Source organism: Hibiscus syriacus, unplaced genomic scaffold (assembly GCF_006381635.1).
Source record: "Hibiscus syriacus cultivar Baekdansim isolate YM2019G1 unplaced genomic scaffold, ASM638163v2 tig00113184_pilon, whole genome shotgun sequence".
Taxonomy (NCBI): domain Eukaryota; kingdom Viridiplantae; phylum Streptophyta; class Magnoliopsida; order Malvales; family Malvaceae; genus Hibiscus; species Hibiscus syriacus.
In genome coordinates, this window is record NW_024063448.1 from 61,473 (window position 1) to 71,877 (window position 10,405).

General features: G+C 31.4%; 2 protein-coding genes across 2 annotated transcripts; one reads left to right on the forward strand and one right to left on the reverse strand.

Moving 5' to 3' along the window:
• The first annotated feature begins 431 nt into the window (after positions 1 to 431).
• On the forward strand, positions 432 to 2,824 carry LOC120186074. The gene is made up of 7 exons (XM_039190116.1): positions 432 to 667; positions 766 to 812; positions 1,344 to 1,473; positions 1,575 to 1,773; positions 2,114 to 2,243; positions 2,357 to 2,533; positions 2,616 to 2,824. Exons 1-7 carry the CDS (start codon positions 469 to 471, stop codon positions 2,769 to 2,771), a joined length of 1,038 nt encoding a protein of 345 aa, XP_039046047.1. The 5' UTR covers positions 432 to 468; the 3' UTR covers positions 2,772 to 2,824.
• A 1,471-nt stretch (positions 2,825 to 4,295) lies between these two features.
• Positions 4,296 to 6,097, reverse strand: LOC120186075. Its single transcript, XM_039190117.1, has 4 exons — positions 6,061 to 6,097; positions 5,562 to 5,718; positions 5,326 to 5,473; positions 4,296 to 4,600 (listed from the first exon to the last, which is right to left on the reverse strand). The coding sequence occupies exons 1-4, from the start codon at positions 6,095 to 6,097 to the stop codon at positions 4,310 to 4,312; spliced, it is 633 nt and encodes a 210-aa protein (XP_039046048.1). The 3' UTR covers positions 4,296 to 4,309.
• Between the last annotated feature and the right edge of the window lie 4,308 nt (positions 6,098 to 10,405).

Sequence of the window (10,405 nt, forward strand, 5' to 3'; positions counted from 1 at the left end):
TGGGGTGTTACATAAACGATTAAAGTAATTCTATAATCACTAATAGATCTAGATTTGAATCCTTTTATTAATACTTTTATTTTCATTTTTTAGCATTACTTATAATATAAGATAAATAACATATGTTGTAAGCCTTCAGTCAAATATGGTAGAAGCATTCTACCCCCTCCAACTAAATATAAATAAAATTTAAAAAATTCTCTCATGTCGTGACATGTGTCATGACACATAATTTATAACACATATTATCTGTAATTGAAAGATTAAATATATTGAGTTAATTTAAAATTATAATTAAATTGATAAAAATATATAAATAATAAGGTTTAAATACGTAAAATAAGAAAAGGACAATAATTAACTGATCCTATGTACAGCTCACCCTTTATTTTTAACCCTCTTCCCCTAATTTGGCTGAGAGAAGGTAGGGTTTCAAATTTTAAGAGGGATATTTCAGAGCAATAGTAAATGGGTGAAGAAGAAAAAGAAGAAGAAGAAAGAAAGGAACAGAACATGGAATCGAAGAAGGCGGGAGAAGAGGGCGAAAGCTCAATGACTCCATGGGAGCAACACGCCAAAGTCATAAGCATCCCTCGCTTCGATTACAAGGCTCCTTCTTCTTTGCTTCAACGCTCTCACTCTGCTTTTCTCATCACTTGCACTATCAGTACTTCTCCAGTCCCTTTCACTTATTTTCTTCTGTATCCTCTTTTTCCCCTAAATTTGGAAATGGGGTTTTGATATTTTCGTTTCTCTTGTTAGCAGAGAGGGAGAAGAGCGCTACGAAAGAAGCCATGTCTATCCTTTCAAAGGTCTCATCCTTTCGTATTTAAGACATTGCTAGTTGTTGATTTCATTGAACCATGTCCTGGGACTTTGAATGGTATTCGAGAGAAGAAGAAGAAAGACAAAAGCTTGGGTATTCAATAGTAGAAAGAAACATGAATCAATTAAAGTTCTCCCTTTGAGAGCTAAGTGTTGGTTACTTAAGTGATGAATCTATGTTTGCTTTAACTTTCCATATGTTTAAATAAGCTTAATAAATCATAATTGAAAAATGAATAGATTTTGTTTTTTACATGACGTTAATTGATTGCGGTGTTGTTTTCTGCTTCTAAACAACGATGCCAAAACACTGAATTGGTGCCTTTGATCATGTAGAGTGTATATCACTTTTGAATTCCTTCTCTTCAGTTACTCTATTAGAAAAGAGAGTTTAATGGATAAATTGCATCTGCACTTTGTTTCTTTTGAGGTTTCATGGAAACAGGTTTTTGCATATTGGAGAGATGTACTGTTATTGTCAATACTAATGCTTGCTAATTGTTTGAATATTTTTCCAGTACGTTGGTCCCTTCAACGGTGAAACCTCTGATGCAAATGTTGATGCTAAGAGAAGGAAAATATGTACTGAAGAAATTGATCAGATTATTAGCAAGACTGTTGACAGCCCGGAGATCACTGATGATGCAGGTGGGTACTTTCCAGGCCTTAAAAAATGGGACTTTGACATTCAGTTCAATTTCGTTTAGGCCCTGGATTCTAAATTTATTGATAGTATCTCATTGTGGTAGGTGGAATTCCAAAAGATGGCAGTTCCATCTCTGCAAATACTGATAAAAGTGAAGCACCAGAGCTTGCTCTTTCACTAGTTAAGCTAACAAAGAGCGGCTTGCTTCTGCTTACCCTCCCTGTGGAGAACTCCTTAGACACAATTGATGTTGTCTCAAAGATCTTTTGTGATCTGGGATCTGGTAGTTTAAAGTCACCGCTGTAAGTTTGTTACAGATATCCTCAAGTTTATATTTATTTTCGTCTTTAGACGTGTTTATAATTCTTTCCCATGGTCTCTTTTTTCCCAAAACTGTGATCTATCTGAATCATCTTCCAATGGCACAAAGAGATCTCTTCTGAGAATATTGTTAGGATAGCTGACTCCTAAGCCCTCTCTAAGCTTGCTTCAGGACTTGAAGTGAATAGTATCGAATAAGAACATACATTCATTAGTATATCTTTTCCATATTTGCATTATCATTCATATACATTTCTTTTTCACTTCAGTATTCTATCATATTTACTGAATTTTGGGTGAAATGGCATTTCATTGGTGCAGTTGGTGTCATCGAATCTTCCCTATCCAAGCTACATGTACCTTGAGTGAGAAGGAGCTGCATGCAGTTGTGTCGAAACTCGTTCAACAATATGTGAAAGACAAAGGAAACAAATTAACATCACCTCTAAAGGTTTGAGCTTTAGTTTTTAGTTTTTATGCTTGCAGTATGTTACCTAAGAGGCTTATGGAACATTTCTTCTAATACTAAGTTATGCAAGTGTAAAGCATTGTTTTTATCTCTAGTTTGCAGTTGGATTTAACAGAAGAGGAACTGAAGAGAGCCAGTTGAAGATTCCAAAAGATGGTTCAAAGAATTCTGATATGTCTGCATTATTGGACCGCAACAAATGCTTCAGCGTTGTTGCCGCCGCTGTTAAAGCCAATGTTCCAGATTCAGTTGTGGATCTGAAATCTCCAGAGGTACAAATATGTTATACAGCTTGTAAATGGTCTTAAATTTTCTACCCCGACGTTTGCCTAACTGCAATAGCAAATCTTTCAGCTATCTATTCTCGTAGAGTTGCTTCCTCTGTCCGGAGTGCCCAACGGATCGCTAGTGGTTGGCGTGTCAGCTCTACCCCTAAACCTTGTTAGTACTAAGCCAAAACTCTGCATTAAGCCACTGGTTGGGGATAAAATTGGGAAGAAGGGAAGTTAAAGCATGTCTACTGGTTGGCTTGCAACCTTCATCCACTGGTTAGGGAGTTTGGAACTTGTAACATTATTTTTTATGTTATGATTTGCTAATCCAAGGTAGCATAATCCGAACTGATTTACCCAGAAATTTTGTTTTACTTTAGGGTTAATAGATATGAGAAATTCAGTTTACCATTTTTTTTGATAAAAAGTTTACCATTTTGATTAATTTAGAAAATATGTGGGTTTTGTTCAAATTTGGTTTTGGTTTAAATCTCATGTCATGTGTAGGGGTGTAAACTAGTTGAGTCGAGTTCTAGTATTGCTGAGTTCGACTTGACTTTAAAACTTTAAAATAGAGCTCGACTCAACATGAAACTCTGAACTGAAGCTCGTGAACAATTTGAAAATACTCAAAATGGAAAAAAATCTTAATATATTATTAATAAATGTTAATATTATTAATAATTTATTTTAAAAAATAAAATCTTAATATATTATATTTTCGATCTGCTCATGAGCTTTCTGAATCGAGTATCAAGTAGTTCGTTTTGGTTCGTTAAGAACTTGAGTCGAGTCCATTCGATCTGAGTATTTATCGAGCCTTGACTGAGTCGATCTCAAGTAGTTCACGATATGTTTCGTCTCATTTACAGTTCTAGTCATGTGTATTTTAGTATAATTCAATTTGTAGTGATTTGAATGAATTGTTAATTAATATAATTTACTTATATTTTTTATCAAAAAGAAAACACATAATAACTTCACTATCATTTTAATAATAGTTACATAAAAAAGTTTCTTATTTTCAAATAAAAATAGCATAATATTATGTAATATTTTTATCAAAATAATTATTAGTATTATTATTAATTATTTTGTTATATTACCAAAATATTGACGATTATGTTTAATAATGTTGAAAATCATAATATTTAAATAATTTTAAGTATTAATCATTTGGTATTTCAAATATTTATTAAAATTTAAATTTAAGAAATTTTAATATTAAAATATGTATAACTTGATTTATATTAAGTTTGGATTTAAAATCATATTAATTAAAGTAGTTATTTTCTATTATTTTTTAAGAGAATAAATTTTTTAAAAAAATTGACCAATACTTACTATGTTGCCTAAATTTTCACCCTTCTTCATTTCCTTATTTGGTCTCTTGTTCTTCTTTTAAGCTTTATTTGCCCCTCAAGTTTTCCATTTATTTTGTATTACTAATTATTTATTTAAATATTAAATAATAATATAATAAATAATAATCCATTTATCAAATAATAAATTTTAACATAAAAAGTGGGTATTATTGCAACAGCAGAAAAAACTAAATAGATTACACATTGTATTAAAAAATATATAACCTTTCATAATCTTAATTAAGAAAGAACTAGAGGAAGAATTCTTTTTCTTCTCTTGGATTCATTCTTCACATATTGAAAGATATGATCATATGAAAGTTCATGTCGAATTCAGAGTCTCAAGTTCTAAACCAAAAACGAAATATTCATAATTTCATATATTTATAGCTTAGGGGGACAGCAATGAAGATTAGTTGCCACAAAGAGCAATGGAAAGATCTAAGTTAAGACTACGTGGGATGGAGCGGTCTTTATAATTAGAGTAGGATGATGACGAGAACCCCTTGCTGCTGCTCATCTCGCTTGTACAAGATGTATTACTTCTCTGTGACGATGGCAGGTGTTGCAGCGACAGTGACAACGATAATTCACATCCTTCTTCTTCTTCCTCCTTATCGTGTTGAATGCACGATCTCTTTACGTTCAGTTTGACGTGTTCACCGTCTTGTTCGTCTTCGTGTTCTACTCCTACCTTGCCAACCTAAGACATTTAAGTAACATCAAATGTTGGTACCCTAGTAGACCACAGTCCATGCACATATTGGAAACATTTTCTAACACAACATGGATCAGATAAGTAGTAAAACTACCATAACAGTAATTACTTAAAAAAAAGTATCTAAGAACAAGTGAAAAGGCACAGTTGGGAGAAAAGCTACAGAGGAATCAGATGGAACTGGTGGGGAAGAGAAGCATGAAATTCAAAAAAGCAAACTTCTGGTCCAATGCACTAAAGGTTCATTTTGAATCTCCATTCTGGCCAACCCCCAGAAAGGTCCCCTACTCACTAGAGTCACAGTGGACCACAGAATGTAAGAACAACTTTTTCATGGACACTGGTCCCATCCCCAATTCCAAGTTTAATTCATTTGATTTCTATGATCAAAGCAAGTGAAACCCATAAAAGGTAAAGTGAAAAAGTTAAAAGACAATTTTTCAATCCCCCTTATGCCTAATGTACCCTAAAGTTCTGTTGCATCATCCAAAGTGAAACACACTATGTAACTAGACTTTGTTGTAAGCACATTCACAAGATTTTCAATATAAAATACAAAAAATTATCTAAAATACATTATAATTTAAAATTTTCAGAATTTTAGGTCCATTTTAGCTGGTTTGACACCAAAACCAACATTACACTCAAAGCTGGCAAAAAAGAAAAGTGGCAGTGAGATAGGGGAGATGTAGGTTTTGGTTTAGTGTTACCTTATGGTAATTAGGTTGTTCTACTGAATATCTGAAAGAAAATGGCAGCGGCTGCTTTATTCCCATGGTGTGAAGATGATCATCAAAGCTGTACGGAATTGACATTGTCTCGTCAGTGATTGTACTCCTGGTGCTCTCCATTCTAGCCCTGAGGTAATAAGAGAAAGACAAGACATAAAACAAAAAGAATTAGGTTTTGTTTGCTTCTTGCACTGTCTGACAACACAAAAACTGACCTTTTTGAACGACGGAGTGAACAGCGATGAGAATCCGATTCTTCTTGTTCTTCAGTGGTCTTTGAAGCTGAGTGAAACCCCATATGATCATTTACTTCATCAACACATCCATCATGGTTCTCTACACACTGTCTTCTTTGATGGGTTGAACTCCGATCTGTCATTCACATGCATGCATTATTCATGTTGGGAAATTTTTTAAAGAAAAAAAACAAGTAAAAGGGGGCCGTCATTTTCTATGGTTGAATTTGTTGCAGGAAACATTGAGAAATTAACAGATAGATTTCTCAAGACATACCAATAGTAGAAGATTTACAAAGTAAACAAGTTAATTCATGTTATCATCTATTTTGGTATCAAGTGAATAAGAAAGGAAGAGATGATAATAAATGAACTGAAACATGGCAAGTAAGCTCTTTGACTTTCAACACCAAAAAGACAGCCATTAGAGGAAAGTGTCACATAAAATGGAAAATCCATACAAGAAGAAAGCTTTTACCTTCTCTGCCAAGATCACTTCTCATGCTCCGATACATCTGGGGAATAAGGGAAAAAAAGAGAGGAATTTTTAGGGCACGAAGACAAGAGGAAGACAAAAAACAAATGGTAGAAGATGAAGTACCTGAGGTGGCTTTTCACGTGTGAAATGGTGAGCCCTTTCACATCCATCAGTTGAAGAACAAGTTTCGGCGTAGCTTCTAAAGAAACATACAAAGAAGCCATTATCATTAAAAAAAGATGAACAATCACAAAGAAGAATAAGTAGAAGAATGAAAGATGAGCTTACTGTGGTGGCCGCCAAGCCTTTCAATGGCATTAACGAAACATTGGTGAAGCTCAGGTGTCCATCTCAAACGAGGCACCTTTGATCTTATACTGCCTCACTGCACCACTCCTCCCAAAACTACCCATTTTTTCTTTCACCCCAAAGATCCCTTCTTTCAACAAAACCCTGAAATCCCAAAGTGTCTCCTTTCACCAAGACTCGATCTTTGAAGGAAAAAGAAAAAACAATCTTCAGGGTTTCATGCTATTTTTAACACCCCAGAGAAGCCAAGGAGTAAAAATATATATCCACAAAAAACAACCCCAAAGAAAGAGAGAAGAGGAAGATCACGAGAAAATGAAAAGACGAAGCTGCAAATTCCTTAAGGAACACTGATTATACCTTGCCTGCTGCTGACTTTGTTCTGTTTCTATACCCTAAACCAAACCAATAATAATAAACTCTGAGCACTTTCAGAGATACATAAATAAAAAGAATGAAAATACCATCACGAGTTTCTGATTCACTTCCCTCGTTAAATCATTACCCCTAACCCAAACTGTTTTACTTTGACCTCTGTTACAGCACCTACGTTTTTTTTTTTTATTTTTTATTCTCTTGAACTGTAATACTGCCAACGTCGTCATGATCACAAAAAGGCACCTTTCATAATTATATATAGGATAAATTATACATTTAGTCCCAACTATCATTTAGGTTGTGTTTAATCATCTAAATGTTCTTTTAGAAATATATCTAAAATTACATCATGTCATCATTGAGAAACAAAGAAAATTCCAACTTAACAATTCTATTTATTTTTAATTATGGGTGATTAAAAAGGAATTAAATATAGCGTTAGACATGATTTTGAAAAAAATAATTGAGTGATCAAAATGAAACTAATATGATAATAATATGACTAAATATTGATTTTACCCTATAATATAATTTTCTTGCGACTGGTTTGTATAATTGTATTTTCCACAACAAGGGGAAAGGGACAAAATTTTGGGCACCCTCTTTTGACTGTTCTGCCATTAAAGAATACGGCTAGTACCCATTTTCTTCTCGTTGCATGTTTTCCAAAATCACAGTTTTGCCCTTCCTTAAGGACATGGACTAACGTTAGCTGATTAGGTGCCCTTAAATAAGGGTAACTTGAAGTCCAAGTCGCCGAATTGTATTTCAAGTACCAAATTTTCATTTTTTATGTACAATTCAAGAAAATACAAAGTAGAAAATTAGACATATTACATAATTAACCCAAAATAGTATATATACACAATAAAACAAATAAAACAATTTATTAATAATTTTATTGATAATAATAAATAATTATGTCAATCATTAGCCGTTTTCCCCCTAATTCACACGAAGAATCACAATTAATGTATCTTAACTGTGATAATGAAGAGAATGAAGAGATTAAAATTTATTTCAAGAAGGGAAAGGGTCACATATTCTCGAAGAAATATATCCCTTTCTTTTTTTCTCTCCTAAAAATTTATGTATTATTTTATATGTTTATTATATTATCGAATAACAAAATATAAAATGTAATCGTTAATTATAATTTAATACGATAAATAGGATGGATCTCGAGAGGGTGGTGGAAATAATCATCCTTCTAAAATTTAAAATTATTTTTATTTTATTTTTTACATGTATTTTTATTAAAATATTTAATCCTCTCAATTTTCATAAATTTAAATTCGATCTCTCTAAAATTTTAATGTTATATCGTACAATTATTTAATCCGTATGGTGATAAAAAAAATATGGTCAAAATGGTGGAAATTGGTAAAGGAGTGTAATGAAAAAATCAAGTAGACAAATGCAGACAAAGATCTGGACCGTCCGTTTAGTATAGGGGAAAGGGATCACGAGGACAAATTCAACGGTGGATTGTAGTTAGGAAAAGGAACACGTAAGTGGGGCCGTCAAAGAAATAGATTTCCTAATGTGAAATTTTGGGTAAAAGGAATTTAGGACGTTTTAAAACAAAAAAAAATACCGAATTAATTACTTATTAGACATTGTTTTAAAATTTTTTATCGATATAATATTCCTTCTAATTAGAAGTGAATGATAATCTGTAGCTTTCAATGACATGGATAGGTATTAGATCTGTAAAAAAATTTGAAACGGTGCTTAATAATTAATTAATTCATTTCAAGATGATGTTTAGGTAAAAACGCCGGAATTTAGACCAAACAAAAAAAAACCGGACGGCTCATTTATCAAATAAAGCACGTTATTTTCACTGGTTTCTTGTTGAGCCGGTGCCGACTGTTGGACAAACCGCATTATTACGTATGCTATTATTAAATTTTTATATCTTAATAATTACTTGCATGCAAAACAATTATGATAAATTACAACCCTATTTTCAACTTTTTTCCTGGATAAATTATGCATCTAGTATTTAAACTATCAATTTATTATGTTTTGGTATGTAAACTTTTAATATTTTTAAATCATGCCTAAAATTTACTTTTGTTCATTTTAGTACCTTGTTCAATGTTAAGTTTTGAAAAAAATTAAAGGTTTAGGTATTAAAATAAAATAAAAGTGATAATTTAAGTGCTAAATTTGTAGTTTATCCATTTGACTCCATTTTGGTCACCTAATTATTTTTCAAAAAGTATCCAATGTTTATTTTTATTTTATTTTGATCATCTATCATTAAAAAATTAATTGTGATACTAATATGTAACTATAAGAAATGTCACGTCATTGTTGAAGAATAAAAAAATTCACACGATATTGATCCATAAATATTTTTTGCAGGTGAGCACACATATGTTAACAACACAATTTTTGAATTGGTCACTACGAATAAATTTTAGGGTGAGCACCACAGTAAAAATATAACTAGCCGAAGAAATTCAAATTTTAGTGTGGACGCCTAATGTTGTGGATCCGCCACTAATTTCACGTTAATAGTTTCTTAACTTTTTTTAACAACGAGTGATGGAAATGAAACCAAAACGTAACGTTAAGTATGATTTTGAAAGCCAAATAATTAAATGACTAAAACAAAATAAAAGTGATAGTTGAGATATTAAATGTACATTTGACGCAAAAAAATAATATTACACAATACCAAGTAAGGAATATAATATAATTTATTAAGGTATTAAAAAATAATATAAATAAAGGAGAGGAAAAGGCAGAGAGGCGTACGTGTTTATGCATAAGAGATTAAGGCATGTTGTTTGGTTAAATAGAATCATTTAATGTAAATTTGAACTCTTTAGTATTTAAATTGTTGTTTTTTATCTGTGAATAAATTAGTGTTGTTTGATTTAGTAAAATAGTGTCGACTGATTCAATAAAATAGTGCTGAATGATTCAACACAGAAATATATTTTAAATGATTCAGAGTCATATCAAACAGCATGTCACATTAAGAACTAATCATACAGAATTTATAAATTATTCAACATTTAAATAATTAGCGTTTAATCATTTGAAATAAAATATAAATATAATATAATATATTCTGCAATTCTGAAACTGATCAAAGGAATTATCATATTCTTCCCTTGGGATACGCGCTGCAACCTGCAACGTACGATCGCGCTTATTCATTGTTTTTGGCTGCACATTAAATATGAATAAATAGTATTTAAAAGTATTGTTTAAACATAAAAAATAAAAAGATTTTAATGGCTAAAATGATTTTTTTAATCTTAAAAGATATTGGATTCCAGAATTTGTTTACAGAATTATTTAAACATTTATCGTTAAATAATTAAATGATTAAAATATTATAATATAATTCTATTTAAAAATTAATCATTAATAATGTACATGTATCGAATATAATTATTTAAATCTAAAATTTTTAGACCTTATATTACTAAATTAATAAAAAAAATCGTTTAATTGATTCTTAATATCTCATTAAAGGAAAAAAATAGATTTCGTTATCAACGAGAAATCATGTATGCAAAAAGATATTGATCCCAAATAAACGATTCATTCTTAAAATGTCATGTCTCATCATACAGGGTTCAACAGAAATCAAACATTACATATATAATCTAGCTACATCTCCTAATCTTTCAAG

Bases quoted from the DNA above. Each gene is read 5' to 3' on its own strand.
- LOC120186074 (XM_039190116.1), top strand. From the start codon at position 469: ATGGGTGAAGAAGAAAAAGAAGAAGAAGAAAGAAAGGAACAGAACATG. The intron at 1,474-1,574 runs GTGGGTACTTTC...TCATTGTGGTAG, and splicing joins GGAGATCACTGATGATGCAG to GTGGAATTCCAAAAGATGGC. The intron at 1,774-2,113 runs GTAAGTTTGTTA...TCATTGGTGCAG, and splicing joins GGTAGTTTAAAGTCACCGCT to TTGGTGTCATCGAATCTTCC.
- LOC120186075 (XM_039190117.1), bottom strand. From the start codon at position 6,097: ATGTATCGGAGCATGAGAAGTGATCTTGGCAGAGAAG. The intron at 5,719-6,060 runs GTAAAAGCTTTC...TGTGAATGACAG, and splicing joins AAGTGATCTTGGCAGAGAAG to ATCGGAGTTCAACCCATCAA. The intron at 5,474-5,561 runs GTCAGTTTTTGT...TTATTACCTCAG, and splicing joins TCACTCCGTCGTTCAAAAAG to GGCTAGAATGGAGAGCACCA.